Source organism: Helicoverpa armigera, chromosome 27 (genome assembly GCF_030705265.1).
Source record: "Helicoverpa armigera isolate CAAS_96S chromosome 27, ASM3070526v1, whole genome shotgun sequence".
Classification (NCBI taxonomy): Eukaryota; Metazoa; Arthropoda; class Insecta; order Lepidoptera; family Noctuidae; genus Helicoverpa; species Helicoverpa armigera.
In genome coordinates this window covers 3,810,735-3,831,092 of record NC_087146.1, presented here as the reverse complement: position 1 = coordinate 3,831,092, position 20,358 = coordinate 3,810,735, and the positions used below count along the sequence as shown (strand labels likewise).

The 20,358-nt window shown below is 36.7% G+C and overlaps 1 protein-coding gene across 2 annotated transcripts in view; it reads left to right on the top strand.

Moving 5' to 3' along the window:
- LOC110384615 (cyclin-T) overlaps positions 1 to 20,358 on the top strand; it is a 30,067-nt gene that overhangs the window by 4,070 nt on the left and 5,639 nt on the right. The window contains exons 2-8 of one of the 2 annotated variants that reach the window (XM_064042034.1): positions 4,826 to 4,943; positions 7,539 to 7,646; positions 9,598 to 9,706; positions 12,178 to 12,314; positions 12,862 to 13,012; positions 13,527 to 13,646; positions 13,992 to 15,484. In XM_064042034.1, coding sequence (XP_063898104.1) covers positions 4,826 to 4,943; positions 7,539 to 7,646; positions 9,598 to 9,706; positions 12,178 to 12,314; positions 12,862 to 13,012; positions 13,527 to 13,646; positions 13,992 to 15,484 — 2,236 coding nt within the window. Of the gene's footprint in view, positions 1 to 4,825; positions 4,944 to 7,538; positions 7,647 to 9,597; positions 9,707 to 12,177; positions 12,315 to 12,861; positions 13,013 to 13,526; positions 13,647 to 13,991; positions 20,026 to 20,358 lie in introns of those variants that run through there. The other variant, XM_064042033.1, reaches the window with a different exon arrangement.

Here is a 20,358-nt window from a genome sequence, read left to right as displayed (position 1 = left end):
TTAAAATACTTTATGCACATTGTACAACGGCGGACTTAACGCCTTAGGCGTTCTCTGCCAGTCTACCTTAGGGTGGTGGTGAAACAGAAGTGGTAGGTGCAACATAGTTTGAGCATAAGTGCAAGAAAATAAAAATAAATATATTTATGTATATATAAATATAATAATTAATAACTTATGCTGAGTTTTTGAGATGTTCAAACCATGAAATGGTCATCCATTATTGAAACTAGGCTCTTCTATATTATTCTGATATTTAACAGTTACATTACACCCAAGTTTCATCAAAATCGATTCACTACTTTTTTCACAAAAGAGTAACAAACTTACCTACATATTTTCTTACAAATTGTCTGTTTACAAAGATTAGTAGGACAAACAAGTTGAATGAGAGTGAATGAATGAAAAGCCATTAATAAAATGGGTGTAAGTAGATAGTCAGGTCAGTTGCCCTAGATCCTTTAATGGACATACTACTGACCTTAGTATAGTCCTACCAAAAGGTCAGATACGTAGTACTAGAGACGCGCGCAGGAGCGGATGTGTGTGTAGGTACTTGTTTGAAAATAAGAAGAAGGTTTTGTGATGTAGGTGGATATTTCGACTTAACTGTTAAAAAGTACTTGTTGCTTATGATGAAAATGCCATCCATAACACTGAAGTAATTTTTCAAATATGTCTTTCGAGTAAATTTTTCAAATTGGTTTGGTAGTTAAATGAGATAAATGCTGTTAAGCAGATATAGTAAAAAAAACACAGCAAAAACTGTGATTTTACATCCATAAGTTGTTAATTAAAATAACTTTATTTGTTATTACAATTTAAACCAGAAAATATATGTTTCGGACTTTCCCGTGAATTCGGAATGTCTTGACCTTTTTATCGATAAAAATCACGCGACAGTGTTGGATACATACATAACAATATTATACATGTATATTGTTTATTTTAGGTATTATGTGATATCATATACTTAAGCTGTCAGAATTGATATCTAGAAATAGTGATTGCATTGTCTTACTCAAATTGAGCAATCATGCTGAAAATTTACTTTCTTTGTTTATTTTGTTTTCAATAACTATACACACTGATAATGCATCTTCAATTGCAAGTAGACAGTTTTAAAAACAGCAGCACAGATTGATTGATTGTAACATTAAATAACCCTTGGCTCTGTTAGTCCATGCATGGATGACCATCTTGTCTTGACAACTTCCTGCTGCTGTCATTAAAGGTAGTTAAAAGTCTGAAAAGCCGTTTTATGAAGGGTTTGGCAATGCAACTGGGTACAGGAGGTCAGATAGGCAGTCACTCCATGTAAAACACTGATACCCAGCCAGTTAGACTGGAAGCCGACCCCAACATAGTTGGTAACAGGCTCTGCTGATGACCATCAGCTAATTAGACAGACTTATATCTATAGAAAAGTTCATTGACTCCCCAAACCTGACAAGCAAAAAAAAAACAAAAATCTTATCACTAATATTTCCAAATCTACTCATAACATTGTCAAAACACTACCATAGTTAATTAATATTAAAGATAATGAGCAAAAAAAATAATATTTCCATAGCAGACTAAAACAGTATGTACAGTATGAATCACTCTGATAAATTGGTTATAGGTATCCAGCCATTGTGTGTATGTAGTAGCGTGACAAACAGTTAGGAGGAAAAATATGAGTCATAGTGTAAAAACAAGTTTGCCGCAAATTGCATAAGATTTCCTTGTGTTTAATTATTCTATGTTGCATTGTAGATTTATAGTTCTTATATTAAAATATGTTATTTCCTTGTCTCTTTATTATGTTGTTAGTTGACTGAAATAGTTAATTGATGCTATGAAATAGTGTCAGCGATAATCATTTGGTATGATTTGTTTTGCTTCACAATTGATAGTGATTTGTAGAGGCTGAATTACATATTGTTTTATTGAGTTATTCATTATGCATTATTTGACTGTTGTGTGCATACATGGGATTTTAGCCAATTTTTTTTTTATATTTGTTAAAACTTCATCTTGTCAAATAACTTTGCCTAATTGAAGTCAGGTATTGGACACCTATTACCACCACTTCACATACCCTAGTCTAGTGTGCTTTTCATGCATTTTGACTATAGTGAATGTAGCCAATTTCGGAGCGATGAAGTTATGTATTTGTTGAGAACTGTTCACCCCTATACATTTTTTTGGTCTGAATAATTGTTTGCCTACATTTAGATCAGCTTCTGAACATTGTATAATATATTGTAGCCATAGGCCACCCTGTAATAAATTGCCTAACTGTACCCCATTTTAGAAAGTCAGTTACATGGTTTAGACTAACTTTCTCTGAGTGAAAGTTATCTCCCATCAGGCAATGGCACAACAATAGTCTATTTTCTAGAATGTTCCCTAAATGAGTGTAGAATATTTTCTTTATTAACTTTTATACAGAATTTCATTGGCAATAACATGAAAATATCTAAGTATACCAGTACTTGGTCTGGACTGATGACATCTCATTCTATCCTTCGAGCCTTTTTCCCAACTATGTTGGGGTCGGCTTCCAGTCTAACCGCATTCAGCTGAGTACCAGTGCTTTACAAGGAGGGACTGCCCTATCTGACCTCCTCAACCCAGTTACCCGGGCAATCCATGATGACATCTTATTCCATAGATACCTAAATGTTGAGTTTCTTTGCCAAGTACAGTGTAAAAAAAGTAAACTTATAGCGGTGTCTCTTACCCGCCTCTTTTCCGCATCAGGATATGGTCCTAGTAAGACAGGGTGAAAACAATAAGTTGAGAATAGTTTCAGTCTTCGGCCGTTTGTAAATTTATTCAACTTCAAGTCGCTGAACTAACATGACTCATAACTTTAACAGAACCATATTTTTCCGTTTCCCGCGTATTTTAACTTTTTCTAAATATGGTAATAAGGTCATTGTCTTTTAGCGTAGAGGTTACTCTCTGCCTTGACATTCGAACGGTTCGTATCTGGCTTCACAGCGATAAAATTATTGTTTAATTATACTGTTTTATGTAATTACTGAGATGATACTAAGTAAGTGCCACGTGCATGGAAGTTTATCTAGAAAATCTTGGCTCTACACGTGTATTGTCTATGATGAAATGTAGAAAAGATATCTATACTAAGTAAGTAATGCATATTATAAGTCCGAAGTTTGTTTGCTTGAAGGCTTTAACCTCAGGCGGGAACCATTGGTTTGATTTAAAAAAATCTTTAAGTGTTAGAAAGCCAATTTATCTTGGAAGGCCATATAGGCTACTTTTTATCCAAGTGCATGGAGTAGATCACACATATACGGGACGTGGGCGAAACCATTCGCAAAAGCTAGCCAGATTGGCGTATTTAACCGTTATTTCTTATATTACTCATGTATTATTAGGCTTACAAACAAAGCCTACGTATCTAACGGTTCTAGACGTAAGTTTCAATACAGTATCTAGGTTGTTTATACAGTAGGTTCATGCTAAATATCAGGTTACAACCGCAGGTAGTTAGATTGTAACCCAAGCTTATCTTCACTGAGAAAAGGCTAGGCAAAACGTCCTGCGCCTGATCTCCCTCCGGTGGTGTCGGATTGCCGTCCCATCGCTCTATGAGAGTGAAGGAATAGTGAGTACACCTGTGTCTGCGCGAATGCTTGTGCACTATATGTCCTTGTATGAGAACAGCCGCCGTAGCCGGCAATCGTCTACAACGCCATTATTATTAGTAATAATACAACGTGCTTATAAAGTCATAAAGTATGAAATACCTAGCGATCAATCAGCGACCTTGAGTTTTACGCTTTATTACGAACATTCCATAACTGAGAATTTTATAATCGCTGATTATAATACCTTCTCGCTCAACACACTTTATACACGCAGCGACATCTAGGTACCTTTCTTTGTTAGGAAATTATTAAATGATCCCGCTGTGGGTGCAGCGTGAGTGAGTGTCAGACTCTTACTGACTAAAACCCGCCATGTTCCTTCTGGAGCCCTTTATGTACCAGGGTCGCGGTAACTCTTTCGAACAATCCCGCAGCCCTAGCAGGCTTCGCTCTTCTGTTTACCGTACTACTAGGCACTTATTAGCTAGGTACCTATCTAATAAGCTGTTTGGGTAAGCCTAAGCACGTTCAATTTTTATAGCCAAACGTGCGTAAATTTTGAAATTAGCAGCACGCATCCCATTTTCGGGTCGTGTTTTTTTCCATGTATTCAATCCTGGTGGTACCGGTTTTTTCCCTGACAAACATTAACGCGTCCGAATTCCGAGTAATGATTAACGGTTTTGCAAAACTCGCTACCTGATTGGTGGTTTCTTGGTTATGTTTTTCCTGTGTACTCTCACTCAGGTAAATAAACTCAAAACTTGCGTGTTTTGAGGTCAGTTTTTGTCCTGATAACTTTAATTTGTCCTAGAAAGAAAAATAATTTATACTTAATGTTATAAAGAAGAAAAAAATGGTTCCTTGAGTTTGTACCCTAAAGGTATATACCTAATACCTGTAAGCAACACAATCAATACAATAAAGATTACTTTACTTTAAGGCTCCGAAACTATCTTTTGAAAAAATATTTCTCTGTTGGGATTTTGTGAACCCTATCCCTGGGTAACATACGCCATATTTTATCGTGGTACGAGAAGTAGTTTCCACGATACGCGGGTGATACCGTAGCCAGGAAACAGCTAGCGAACTATGTTTTCTTTAATTTGGATTAAGTTGTACCAGAAGATTTAAGAATTTTTCGCACATACGAAATATATTTTTATGTATTATTTTTCTAATACCAAAACACAAATATTTCCTTAACCAGTCACCTACAGCTCTCAACTATGCATCAACACGGCAATAGTGTATATGCACAGGTTCTACGCCTTCCACTCGTTCACGCAGTTCCACAGGAATGCTATAGCTGCTGCAGCGCTGTTCCTCGCTGCGAAGGTATGTAGTTTTATATATTTTTCTTAGTATGATGTGTTTTCTTAAGCAACTGGTCCAATTTTGCTGACAAGGACCTCTTTGATAAAATTTCTTCATCATCAAACGGCTTTCAATAAACCAACATTGGACCAATAGATTTGAGAAGTTAAATATCACCTCTAAGATACAGAAAAACCAGTCATTTGTAGATCTGTAGATTGACAGGACTGGCTTTTGACTACACGGCGCTACATTTGAACATACCAAGATTCGCTTATTGCCTGGTTATTGGGTTGTGGAGGTCAGATAAGAAGTCGCTCCATGTAAAACACTAGAACTCGGCCACTTTTAGATACATTGGAAGCCAATCCCAATACAGAAAAAATACAAGGGCTGATGATACAACATAATCATTTACTAACAGACGGAGTTTTGCCTAAGATCCTGGCATATAATAAAAATGTGGTATTAACAATATACCATGTCTGGAATTTGTATGGTAATTATGTAACAGTCTAATCTTAGCACCAAAGTTACACGATTGAACACCCAGAATTTGAACTTTGAACTATGAATAGTGAGCAGTATTTAGAACGAAATCAACTCTTGCGATCAAGTCGTGAATTTGTTTGCCATTCAGTTCACAACTTTTTTGAAAGTGTATCAGGCGTTTAGTAGGTCAATGTGTAAGAATGCTTTTTTGCTGCCTATCGAAAGCTTGCTAATATTGTCAGCGGCTCTTCGAATTATACTATTGGATAAAACAAATCTTAAATATACTGAATACTGAGTACTTTGCAAAATAAATTAGTAAAATTAATTAGGCGGTGTCCATACAACCGTAATGCTTTTTTTGGTCCATTTTGATAATTTTTAGCCACTTCTTTATGATGTGACTTCATTATTTACTTTCTTGCCGACAATTAATAGTTAGGTAACGAATTCTCGGAATAAATTCTCATAAAGACTTTTCGAGTAATTTCCATTATGAAGCAACTGTGCCAAAAATCACCAGACCGGCAAAAAAACTTCACGCTTGCAAACTATTTTGGATTCCTTTAGATATGAAAAAAGTTACATTCTTTATTTCTCTCAGTTGTATCAACCTTTTTGTTGCCGTTTCTTGCGAAATGTTTATAATTTTCATTTCACATAATATAACATGAATATATCCAGTAAACACGGAAATAACAGGACTTCTACCAAATTAATCACTACTTACAATATTCACCCACACTTCAAGGTCTCTGACCTACAAAAATCGCGAATAATACCAACTTCATTGTTTGGTACATTAATCAATGTCGCGTTTGACCTTGATTCAACAGACTTGTCTGCTTGGCTGGCCCATTTGTATGTCTTACGTTTATTATTTGAAAATAATTCTTGCTTCTTCTTCCTGTCCTGTTCCCAACTTTTTCGGTGCCGACGCAATATATTTTCCGCTTCCATTCCTCTCTGACACTCGTCATACACACATTCATTCTCTTCTTATTTATGTCTTCTCTCAGACAGTCTATCTCACTTTTCGTCTGTTTTCTTCTCCTTGTCCATCCACGTTCATAGTTAACACACTCTTTCTGGCATGTTTTTCATCCCTCCTATATGTCAAACAGCATCACAACATACCGCAAGTTTAGAAAAATGTTTGGGCAAGTCTAAATCTTTCCAAAAGACATAAATAATGTACCTGTCTGTCTATGGGTCTACCTGATAAGGAATGTAGAGTTGTACAAAGACACGCATTCGACAGTTTTTTTGTTGCTTAGAATTCATGTAGTCCCCAGGTACCTGTCTCTACAAGTGCCTTTTGAAATGTTTCAAAATGATCCACATATTATGTGCGAAGGGTGCGTTTTGCTATTCAACTTTTGTAGGCCAGTACCTGTTTCAGTACGATCACTTGTCCAGAATCAGGTAGTTTATTCAATAATTTGCAAGTGTTTTGTCACCATTTTCAACCACTGGTTTTCGATACCATTGTTACGGACCCATTGGACCGTTTTGGGATGAAACTCCCAAAATATCTATAGAATCGTTCAAAATAATGGCAATGTTTGTCAAAGATAACATACCTGTTTCTATCAATCTTCTGCAAAATCCTGATTCATGTATGAACTAAGACAACGGAACTTACATAATCTTATTCTAGAATTAATGTAGGAAATGTGATCAATAAATGAATATCTAAATTGATTCATCATCATCTTCCTTTCCATATCCCAATTGCACTTGAGGTTAGAGTTGGCACAGCATGTCTGTTGTTACTGTAGCTGTTGCAGCCTTTTTATCGTCCCACTGTTGGGCACTGGCCTCCTCTCACACGGAGAAGGATATCTGCATGTCGTTATCCTCCGAGCCTTTTTCCCAACTATGTTGGGGTCGGCTTCCAGTCTAACCGGAGCTGAGTACCAGTGCTTTACAAGAAGCGACTGCCCTGCCTGACCTCCTCAACCCAGTTACCCGGGCAACCCAATACCCCTTGGTTAGACTGGTGTCAGACGTCTGCATGTCTGCTTCCATATTATTTCATCTGCCATCTTCTCGTCCTCTTCCCTTATATCTATCCACATTCATGTTAAAAATCTTAATTAATTATTTACCTCTTATTTTCAGGTGGAGGAGCAGCCAAGGAAATTAGAATATGTAATAAAAGTGGCACACGTGTGCCTCCACCGAGGTGAAAGTATCACCGCCCTGTCGCCTGAACAGTACCAAGAACAGGTGATTTTTTAATGTAGTATACTTTTGTATTACAGTCCAAGGTGTACGGCCTACGGGTGTGACTCATTTGAACGTCATGAAATGATTATCGTTTATGTTTAGAGAAGTAAACCTTACCGATATTAGGTCCCACTGAAAGTTGTCAAAACTGGTAGAAAGATCATCAACACTTAATTTTAACTGTGGAAAAGTCAGTCGTTAAGCAACCGGGGAATTCCCGGATTCAGCTTTACAACCAATGAGATTGATCGGTTATTTTAAAGCAATTGTAATTTAATTATAATTAAATTGTAATAGACAGCTGTGTTGCTGGGAAGTTTGTTCTTCACCACTTCTTCTTCCCAGCCATAACACTAGGAAGTGGTGAAAGGGGGGCGTTTTGGGGGTGCTGTAATTTTGTATTTTTTGACGTGAAAAAGTGCTAGAATCTAGCCTATTTTCAATAAACGATTTTGACTTTGACTTTAAGTGTGTCTGACCACCGTTGCTCAGTCCATCTTTCCAAATACAAATATCGTACAATTCACATACAGGTCATATTGACAAATAAAACAATTACAACATGCGTGAACGGAAATCTTTCGTACTCCGAATTCGGTCTTTAACGACCAATAATGCCTGTAGCACACCTCCGCTGCGAAACCCAAAGGGCGAAACCGCCATAGTTTCGCTGTGAGTTGTGAGTTGTTGGGCGGTGAAACAATAGCGAAATTCCCTGCTCTAACGTACAAAACTGACTATGACGTTGTCTCTTTCTAACATGATTTCGCTCATTTGCTTAGGCGCCGTCTGCATCTCCGCCCTGGCGGACAACGGGCGGAGATGTAGCAGGGAATTTCGCTATTGTTTCACCGCCCAACAACTCACAACTCACAGCGAAACTATGGCGGTTTCGCCCTTTGGGTTTCGCAGCGGAGGTGTGCTACAGGCATAAAAATGTCTTAAGCACCAAGCGGTGATACATAGAGGTCTTTTTTTAACGACGCCAAAATCATCACATGACCCCTCCCGCTGTGGGTTAGCAGCGGTGAGGGAGTGTCACACTCTTACTGACTAGAAACTGTCGTGTTCCGTCGTAGGGCTTTTATGTACCAGGGCCGCGGTAACTCTTTCGAACGATCCCGCACCTTCGGCAGGCCTTGGCACTGCTGGGTCTCTTGCGCTTTTATATTCCTTTGCAACAGTACAACTTCTTCATACAAGTATTACATTTTCTACAATTCCCCATCAAAATGATGACCTAACCACCCCAAATTGCTAGAAACGCGAAAATCTAGAACATTGCGTGTCAAGCAATAGTTCAGAAAGTTTTTATATACGCGACATATGGGAAGCCAGTGTTATACAATGTCGTATTCGTGTCTATCCGTACTTAGGTTGTAATGGTCCGATCGGTGTTATTTTACAATCGATTTAATGTACTATAGACATGAAGTTGTGACGTCAATATAGGCTATATGTGTAGTTATAGCTGTTAACCATGGTTACACCTGTGACCCAAGGGAACTACTCCCCGCATACGGATAAAATATCCTTTTTCAGGCTTTTGATTGGATGGCTATCTATCTGTGTACCAAAATTCATTTAAATCGGTTCAATAGTTTTGGCTGGCAGCACGACAGACAGTCATTAAGAATCGGAAAACCTGTATTATTGTAAAACTTTGTAAAAATCATGACTCGTCAAGTGGTCTGAAACCAATAGCTGCTAATTCTCTTTCCCTCTTAGTAAATAAAATCTTCCTTTTTTTTATTTTTGACCACCAGTAAAACCTAATGTTCATAGATTGTCGACTTATAAATTCTTTTTTGTTGCTCAAACCTAATTCTATTTTTATTATCTATTTTAAAGTTAAGAGAGTTACAACCACAATTTTTGTGTATTTTTTTTTAATGTAAAGTTAAATAGGGTGACCACAAAATCTCCTAACACGAAACATTTCCTTTTCCAGGCGCAGGACCTAGTATTCAACGAGAATGTCCTCCTACAGACCTTAGGGTTCGATGTTGCTATCGACCATCCCCACACGCACGTTGTTCGCACATGTCACCTTGTCAAAGGTGAGACATGCGTCTTAACATTGTGTACGGTGACGTGACGTGCGACCGACTTGCGACTTGCGACTGCGACTTGCGACTGCGACTTAGTCGTGGATGGTTCGGTTTTGAAGCGGCCGTGGTTCGGTTCGGACCGGTGTTTTGTTTTGTTAGCGGTTTTTTTTTGTTTATTTATTTATGTTTATTTTTTTTGCCATTATGTAATTGTTTTATGAGAAATTAATGTAATTTTATTGTGAGCTTGAAAAGCACAGTGACATTTGCACTCTCGAAAATTGGTTCACGGATGGACCTATTTGCATTATTTCGCCAATATTAAACAAAGTTGTGCAATATTGTGAAATAATGTGTTATTGTAGAAATATGCATCCGTGTAATAATTTTTTGAGGTGACTAAAGAAAATGTTATATTTTGTACTAAAACAATTACATAAGGCATAATGTATTATTATTATATATTTTGCAAATGCAGCGTTTGACTTCCATTCCTTGTTGATTTTGATTGTTAAAAGTAAAATGCAATATAAAAAAAATATGTAAAAAGACAAAAGAAAATAAAATATTTTTCAGGAAAAAATATCATATTATTAATTTTCCCTTTCTTCTGTTCAAAATTAATTCTAACACTCTTTTCTTAATACACTAAAACTACATCTTCTGACACAAAAATATTAATCACCTCAGTCAAAACACACAAAATAAAGAATAAAAAATTTTCTCACCCTGTTAATTTTTGTAAACCAATTTTAAACAACTATACTCTCTTGCCAAAAATCCAAACGAAAATGTTACACTACACTACATTTAAAAACAAAATTATTAACTCGCAAAGTATGGAAGCCACACGTTGTACAAAAAACGAAACAAAACCGGGACCGTCCCGTTAGCCGCACCGAACTTGTCCGGAGGCAAAAAAATAAGCCGCGATTCAACAGGCAATGTATACACACTACTACATAAGAAAATATACATCAGGTATGTTATAAAACAGAGAATTTGCGTTTGTGTGTCATTCCTAATCACGACCATGTTTTGTCGTATATTATGGTCACCATACTTCATGATTGCGTTCGCACTGCCATGTAATCTGCCGCCCATTTTAGTCTAGAATTTTACGTCAGTTGATGTTACCCTTGTCAGAGTAAAATAAAAAAATAGCTTATAAAGATTCGTCACTCATTTTGAACTCTCTCTGTCTCTCTCTATTTCTACCGTAAGAATACTGCAATACTCTGAAATCACCAATCCGCTTTGAGCAAGCGTGGTGATTAACGCTCATTCCTTCTCTGTGTGAGAAGAGGCCTGTAGCCCTGCAGTGGGACAATAATAAGGCTGATAGTGATGAATCTTTGATTCTAAGAAACCCCCTAAAACCATACGCCAAAAACAAAATAAACATTTTCCAAGGAAAATTCTCAACTCATGCGCCTAAAACTGTTGACATTCTGCCAATTAAGAAGGTGTTAACTGGCGCCGTTTCCTACAAAAACTAGTGGTAAAATGAGTGACGATTCTTAGCGTAGTTATGACAAAATATTAAAAATAGGATTGGCCTTGACTGTTTTGTGTTGTTAGTAAGACATTGCCCTTTGGAACGCTTGAAGTTTGTTCGAAATTATTAGTTCCTTGGTGAACTATGCTAAGAGTATGAGAAGAGAAAGGGTGATTTATTTTATTTATTTATTTGGGTCACCAATAATAATAGGAACATTCTTCATTAATATGAAGATGTTAATCTGTATAACAAAGCTTTTAGCTAGGTTTCATAAATTAAAGTTGTATTTTTGTATATTATGTGCAAGACAAATAAAATAAATAAAAAACGTCGCCAAATATTTTCAGTGGTTACCAAACGGTCAATCCTATTTTTAGTGTAAGTAAAATCACACCTAATGATCATATAGATTTTGTATTACATGCCGCTGTATCAAGCGAATATCAATTTAGTCTACGCCAAAGACAAGGTTCCAATTATCTAGCAAACCGCTTTATTCCCTAAACTCCCATTAAAAAGCTTGATTTAATTGTATTCTTAATATTAAGCAATAATCACCTTGTTCCTTGGGCTTTATTTTATTTAATTAAATGATAATCATCCTTTGTAATACGACCTACATGATATATTAAGTTAATCATTAAGGTTCAACCAACAACAGAATGGAATGGAAGCGACCAGCATAGCATAATGAACTTTAGTGACTTACTTTTTCAGTACTTAAAGTTATGTATGTAAAATTTTCACCTAAAACGTATATGGCTGTGACTCTATTCCATTCCGATTGTCCCGATACAAGACACAGATTTGGGGAATTCAGAACTCTGAATAAATCAGAAAATTTTCCTCTATATTACCAAGCAAACTGCAAGTGTGTTAAGCCATAATACTACTTAAAGCCCAAGAAATAAGGTTAAAAATCATTTTACTTTGCTAACACATAGGTCTTTATTATCATTAGCAATATCTTCATCCGCAGCCCCGAAGGATCTAGCACAGACATCGTATTTCATGGCGTCGAACAGTCTACACTTGACTACGATGTGCCTTCAGTATAGGCCTACGGTGGTCGCCTGTTTCTGCATACATTTGGCGTCGAAATGGAGTAATTGGGCGGTGAGTTAATTTTTTTTTTAGGCTCAGTTCACCATTTAAATATAACGATAACCGAAAGATTTTTAGTTCTCAAGTCCCCCCTTTGACGAATAAGCAGCAAGTAGCTGATTGTGGTTTGGTTATCGTTTAAGTTAAACAGCGTAGCTCACCGTGTTAGTGTATGGTTAGTTAGAGCACAAGTACGCGTATGTAGTCCGAAGTTGGTCACTTAGGACTTCAGGATAATCAAATATATGAACACATTACATCTGCTCGTACGAAAGGCGTCAAATGACTTCAGAAAAGTAAAGTTATGTGAAGGGAACTGTATGCTAATACTATAAATGCGAAAGGGAGATTGTCTGTTACGTTTTTATTTAATACAAAAACTACCAGACCGATTGTGATGACATTTAGCACGTAAATAGGGGTTTAGACGAATATAAACTTTATTTGAGTGCGGGACTCAGCTCTCTTAGGATGCGGGTAAAATCGAATACTTAATAATACTTTTACCCCAAAAAAAAGAACCCAAAACTATGGTGTAAACCGACCATGCTATGCTCAGATACCGCAGTCGAACGAGGGTCGTCATTGGTTCTCCTACGTAGACCGGTCGGTGACCACGGAACTACTGGAGAAGTTGACGGCCGAGTTCCTGCTCATCTTCGAGAAGTGCCCCTCGAGGCTCAAGAGGAAGATGATGAATGTTAAAGCTGGTGAGTTACCTGTGTATATCTTCAGCTATTATATTATTATGAGGAAAGATTTTTTTGTTGGTCTGATTGTGCCTTAAAGGCCCCGAAACAACTCGATTCAGGTTTTATCAAAGAGTTCAGATTTGAAAAAATATTACGCCTGGGAAGATACACATAATCTATCTGTACTCCTTGTGTTTTTACTGTTCAATGTGCAATAAAGAATAATAATACATTGTCCCCAAGTGGCATAGGCTTTTTTTATATTTGTGAGGTTACCCATAGTTGTAACATTCTTACTTAGGCTTGATTTAACTGAATAAAAAAATAACGTGCTAGTTTTTCTCAGCATAATGTGAAACTAAAAAAAAAAAAAATCGATTTTCTCCACAAAACATGTCAAAAGTTTTTTGCAGATTCTTATGAAATACCAGACACTAATTTGTCACTTTGTACTGTTGTGCCAGCACAAACACTCTCAGTTTCACATATTTCTAATATAGCACATATTGTAAAAATGTATTTACTCTCACAGCGGATGGCAGTTCTCCACACTCGTTGCCAAACGCATCGGGCTCAGGCGTCGCCAACTCGCCTTTCGACAAGAAGCACCCGCCGTCCAGTGCCGATGAGATCGACAAGTCCTTCGACAAAGGTACAAAGATATTTCATGGACATTAGTAATTTTATGAATAAGTTCATAAGAGAGAACTTTCTGAATGTTGGGTAAGAGAAAGTAAAGATATAGCAGCTTGTGGCTAAGTAATAACCGCACGAGTCGATTGATCATAAGAATTAATGATTGTCCGTGGATGGATATTGTCCATCTTGTCGTCATGAGTGCCTCAAGCACATTAAATTGGTGAGCCCAGCACATAAAATTTAACGACGATTTTTAGATCATTATTCGAAGCTCATACATTTACAAGACTTATGTCTGATTCAAGGCAGTAGTTTTTACACCATGTGAGATAGTCATCGTTATATTATTTTGTCACAGAATATGAACGCGAGAGGCGACGCCAACCTGTCCCGGGTGGCTACGTGCCAGCCACTACAGCCGCTCCACCCCAACCACAACCACAGAAGATAGACTACAACCTATACAGACAACGGGGAGAGAGGGAAGAACGAGAGAGGCGGGAGGAGAGGGAGAGGCGGCAACAGGCCATGCAGCAGCAGCAGCAAGCCAGGCCCGGAGCCCCGCAGCCCAGGCCCAATGCCCAGGCCCCTCCCCACCACCAGAGACCTTCCAGTCAACACGGCCACCACAAACAGCACCATCCCTGGCCCCCACACAAGTCCCACCATCCCAAACCGCCTCACGACCACAGGCATCACAGGCCGCCCATCCCCGGTCCGTCAACATCCACTACCACCACGCCTGCACCTACTCATCCGCCCCCCACATCTCAACCCGAAGTGGTTCCTCAAAGGACGAGGCCACCTTCGTTGTTCTCGCCTGAGAATGCGACCACTCCCACCGCGGCGGCTGCGGCGGCTCCACGGAGGCCGCAGCCCCAGCAGCCTCCTCCGCACCGACCCAAGCCCGAGGTCAGGCCCACCCCGCCCCCCGCGCCGCAAGTACCTCAGCCTCCCGTACAAACACAAGAGCAGAGGCCGCCCAGCCCGCACAGAAAGCGGCCGGACCCTACAGCGGCTATCAGAGAAATGCAACCGCCGGCGATACTGTCCCCATTCTCCTCTCCCCCCTCTAAAGAAATGCCGAAGCAGCCGAGACAACGGCTGCCTTCGTCCAGTTCCGAGCCAGAGCTAGTGCCCGTCGTCAAAAAGATTGAGGACACACCCGGGTACGAGAATGTTATACGCGACTCGCAGAGGGGCACGGCGATCAAAACCAGGGCTCCAGAACGGAAACCTGAGCTGCCCACTAGGCCTGTTAACGGCATCGAAACTGATCCTACACTAGTATCGAATCTACTAAAGGAAAGTTTAGCCAAACCAGCGCCTATAACGGTGGCTACAGAACGCAAGTCTCCCGAGGTGAAGCGCGAGCCGCCCGCCGAGCCCCCTCCCGCGCCCGTCTTGCCTGCCCCCGCGGCTGTCGAACCCCCTCCCCCCGTAGAAGAAGTGCCCGAACACAGGCATAAGAAGGAAAAGAAGAAAAAAGACAAACACAAACACAAAGACCGGGACAAATCGAAGGAGGAGAGAAAGAAACACAAAAAGGACAAAGAGAAGAGGAAAGAGAGTCCTCCTCCACAGCCGGTCGAACCGCCGCAGCAGGACGGGGCTCTGAGGATAACGATACCTAAAGAGAAGTTGTCGACTAGTCCCGGTCTTAAGATTAAGATTCCTAAGGATAGGTTGGCGGCGCCGCCGCTGCCGCCGCAGCCGCAGCCGTCGAGCCTGAAGATCAAGATATCTCGCGACGTGCTCGACGCGTCCACCCGCAAGCGCAGCGCGGCGCAGGAGCCGCCCGCGCCGCCGCACAAGCTGCCGCGGCACAACGGAGCTCCCCACCACCCCAAGGTAGGCAACTGGAATGTTCCCGTCCCTTACAGACAGCCCTTACCCTACTACATGGTACAACCGCCCCCGCCGCTGTATTACGGCATCGGTATGGACGGCTATTACTACGGCATGGAGGGGTTCATGTACCCGGGGGCCTGCGTGCCGGGTCCCAGGCCTCCGGGTCCCAGGCCCCCGGGCCCCCAGCCCCCGGCCGCGCAGCCGCCCCTGCCCGCCATGCCGCCCCCGCCCGTGCCGCCACCGCCCCCAGAATAGTGCCACAAAACTAGTACCTTTTAAGTAGTCATTGCTAGTTAAAATAATTTGACTGTTTATATGTGTTGAGCTGTGTTTGTAGTCAGATGTGTTGGGACACTACTGAGTTTTATTTAAAAAAGATAAAAGCTACAACAAAATCAAACGAAAATAGTACTTATTAACGTAGAAAAAAAAAAACAAAAAATACTGTATTTTTCTATATTGTGGTAGTTTCGTAACATATCTGACTATAAATTTTCAGATGCAAGGTTGAATTTTCTATACATATTGTTGTATTCGCATGGTGTTTCAAATGTTGTGTTTTTACTATGGGAATTGGTAGATTTAAGATATTGTCGGTCTAATAAGAGACTGTGTATAGTATATAGTAATTCTACTAAATGGTAGCTTTTATAGAAGTACTGAGAAATGTTTATATTGAATGTTTTTTCATATTCAACTTATGCTATTGAGGATATTTACGTTTTGAACTACTGTGACCATAGCTAAGACTACAAAAATATCATTAAAAGTAGTGCAGCTGTTTTGGTGTTCGTTTTTGCGACAAACAGACATATAAAATACAATTTTTAATACTTGAATTTTAAGAAAAAAACACTTAAATATTGGAAAACGTTAGGTCAAAGCTATGGTTACAGTATTTGTCAAAAAAGAAGGAACACTTTTGCCAAAATAGCTACTAGGATTTATAAAACTATTTACAATATAATAAAATGCAAAAACTATGTATACAATGGTGTCGAGCTTTTGTAGCTTATGTACAAATTATATAGGACTGTACCACTTTACAGGGCGCTTAAAAATATATATTTAGACCGTCAAGCGTTTTTAGGGGAACAACATAAAGTATCACAAAAACATCAACTATATATTTATTAAAATATTTACTTAACAACTTTATTTATTTACAATAAATATCAAAACTATCCTACTATATATTTTATATATTCTGTCATGGAACATCTTTGGCAGTTGTTATGGATAGTTAGAAGCGAGTAAGTCTGACAACCAGTCTTACCAAGGGGTATTGGGTTGCCCAGGTAACTGAGTTGAGGAGGTCAGATAGGCAGCCGCTCCTTGTAAAACACTGCTACTCAGCTGTATCCGGTTAGACTGGAAGCCGACCCCAATATAGTTGGGAAAAGGCTAGGCAGATGATGATGTTATATATTCAAACAAAACACCCTTTTAAGGCATGCTTTATATAAGCGTAATTCTATTAATATGTCTTAAAATCATATTATAATAGTTATACCGATTTTATAAAGGACATATCCAAAAAACCCATTGTTCTTCTAAAAATGTTTGACAAATTATATTTAAAAAAAACTTATCTGTACTGTAAATGTTTACCACTGTTTTATAGAAATATAGTTTATTGCTATAATATATGGGATGACTGGTAAATTGTGATTGATACTTGAACACGTTATTTTAATTTTACTCATGATTATTACCAACTTTTCCAAATAAAGTTTTGTATATATAGTCATAAGTTTTATCACAATATAATAAAAAAGTTGATTGGGAAAGTTGTTTGAAATTATGAGTACAATAACATGTTCTAGTGTCGCTCACTAATTACCGGTCACTCGGTATAATTTGACAGCTAATATATTTATAAAATATATACCATATACTACTCATAATAAATATATTTACAATTTTTGACTCTTATAGTAGATGCATCACATTTTGTGATATTTTTATTTAATCTTAAGACTAAAAATATATACATATATGTATGTACTTAATGTTAAAGTGATTTTTCTAATGTAGCATTCCAAAAAGGGACTTCTATTTCTAATTTGATAATTATTTATTTCTATAGATTTCTATTGCTCTAAAATTTTCTTTTTTATGGTTATTTTTTCTTGAGAGTATAGTTTTCTTAAAATACATTTATTTTACTACTGTTATTTATTAAGTGGTTTACAAAGTTGCTGACTCGAAAATATATAAGTAAGCGACTATCTGAACACATTACCATTTCAGCTTTAATTATGTTTTTAGTTAAAAATCAATTTTCGTTAAGCTTAAAGTTGACTTGTTAATTAATATTTTCTAATTTTAAGTTGTAAAAAATGTAAATAAAAATAAATGCTTGCTCAAAAATGATCAAAAAGTAAAAAAAAAATGTTACAGGGTTTATCCTTAATGTTCCTTAAAACTTAAGCTTTTTATTTCGAAGCGAAATAGTATTATGGAATTGCTATTTTTATACAAATGTTTTCTTAGATTTATTATTAAAAAAAAGAAAAAAAAAAACACCTTTTGTCAATTACTTTTAAAAAAGCTCCTATGGCAGTCTTTGATACAAACTATCTAAACTTTTTTTTAAAACAACTCTTCTACTATCTATGAAAACAATTGTATATTACATATTTTTTAAGTGTTTAAAATAAAAATACGAAACATCTGATTATGGTGCCATTGTTGTTACCATTTTGCTAAAATAGGAATAGATTTTTTAAAAATATTTTCCAAAACGAGAGTACTTAATTACTTGTTCATGATATTTAATTATGACAAGAAATATCTACCTTAATTTTTGTATGTTCATAGTTTATTGTAGTTATATAAAAAATATTAGTTATGATGTTCTCAAAAAATTATGTGTCAATATTTTTTCGAATTTTCTTGAAACTAAAATGTACAAAAAGTCCTCACATTATCACTATTTTTAAGTTTTTAGAGGCTAATTCAGTAGTTTATTTTTTATATGTTTTATTTTCTAGAAAATTCGAATTGCATTTTGTTGATAATAATCGTTTTATTACATTAGGCGTGCAATTTATGTGAATATTGGCAATATAATAAGTACATGGTGTTTTTTTATTAATTTTTTTATAAAAATATATTTTTTTCTAATCTAATTAGACAAAATTGACATATAATATTGACGGTACATATTGATTTATTTTTATATTGATTTGTTAATTTTTATATCAAAAGTTCAGCTGTAATTCAACACCAATAAATACAAAATTATTTTAAATCAAGAAAAAAGTTTAACAGAAAATCAATTTAAACAGAAAAAAAAAAATAATTAACAGAAAATCAATGCAAATGTTTTTTTTTATTCATATTTATGCACTGTGTCGAATTATGTCTTAACATAGAAATACTGAGATTACCATACTTTACGAATTTCATATAAATAATTGTGAACTAGCATAACTGTTTGCATAAGTTGAATCTAACGAATTTATTATGTTTTCAAAACGATTTTATTTAATTAAAAAGTATGATTTCGTAATTTGACGAGTTTTGCATTTTATTTAAAAATTTTTAAATACCAGTACACAATTTTAATTAAAAAAAAAAACATAGCTGACGAAATGTTGCAATTTTATTTGAAAAGGCTTTTGTGAACATTTTTTGTATTTTTTAAACAAAATTACCGATGAATAGGTTATTTTTGTCCTGCATTGAAATGGTGAAGGTGTCATGCTAACATAAGATTTCACCAGTATGAAAAAATAATTAAAACAGTACAATTTATAAACTGTTTTTGGCCGTAGAAGGAACAACGCAACGAAAACTTGTTCCAAATAATTTTCATTTTCCTATCTGGTTTTTAACCGAGCTTACAAAAAAGAAGACCTATTTTTCATTTTTATTTTTTTCTTGTGATTTATAAAATACTCACTTTTTCACAAACTTTTTTTCTTATAAATATATTGAATAGGTTTTTATTTCGTTGTTCTTTGTAACGAGCATATCATGATGATTCAGACTTCTCTTGAGCCTTAACAAAATATCAACATTAAAATATAATTATATGGCATTCACTACCTCTGGATAGGTACCAGTAATTTGATATAGAATTATTCCTTCAAAAAAATATTAAGTGCTATCCGGAAGTAGTGAAAAATGTTTTTAAACATGATATAATAACAAAATTAATTGTTATATGCATGACGATGTGGCTTGGACATCGACGCCATTTTTTTGTCATCGTTCGTGTGATAGAATCGATTGATTTCTATAACGTATCTACCTGTCTATCGACGATTAGAGATTGCATTGTGACATTAGCTCTCCATATACATACCAATATTTCAAATGTCTATCTCTAATCACAGAATAGATGATGGATATGTTATAGAAATCTATAGTGAGATATTCAGTTGTTTCAACTTTTGGACGCAAGAGCGATGCCAAAAAGAATGGCGCTTACATTTCACTGATCTGTCAAAAAGCACCGTTTCATTTATTATTTAGCTGTTATATTTTGTTTTAGTATTTTTATAATAAAAATATAATTTCCATTGTTTCTTTTTTTGCTTTTTTTTATCATTAATAGTCTCTAATTTCTGTTATTTTTTACGAAATGATATGCCATGTTGTATGACGTGACATTTTTTTACTGTTTTTTTCTTTATAGTGAAATTAGAGATGTGTCCATTTTGTGTACATTTTTTTATCATGTGAATGAAATGTCTTTAGTAATTTTCTGTGTAACTTTTTTTTATAGATGACGACATTTCTGTGGTTGTTGTCATTTTCAGCCGAAAGACTGAACAACATTTGACAATGTCTGACGGCCATTTTGTTTTTGGTTTTCAACTATTTTTGTCACGTGCTATGATGGGATAAGTCTGACTATTGCG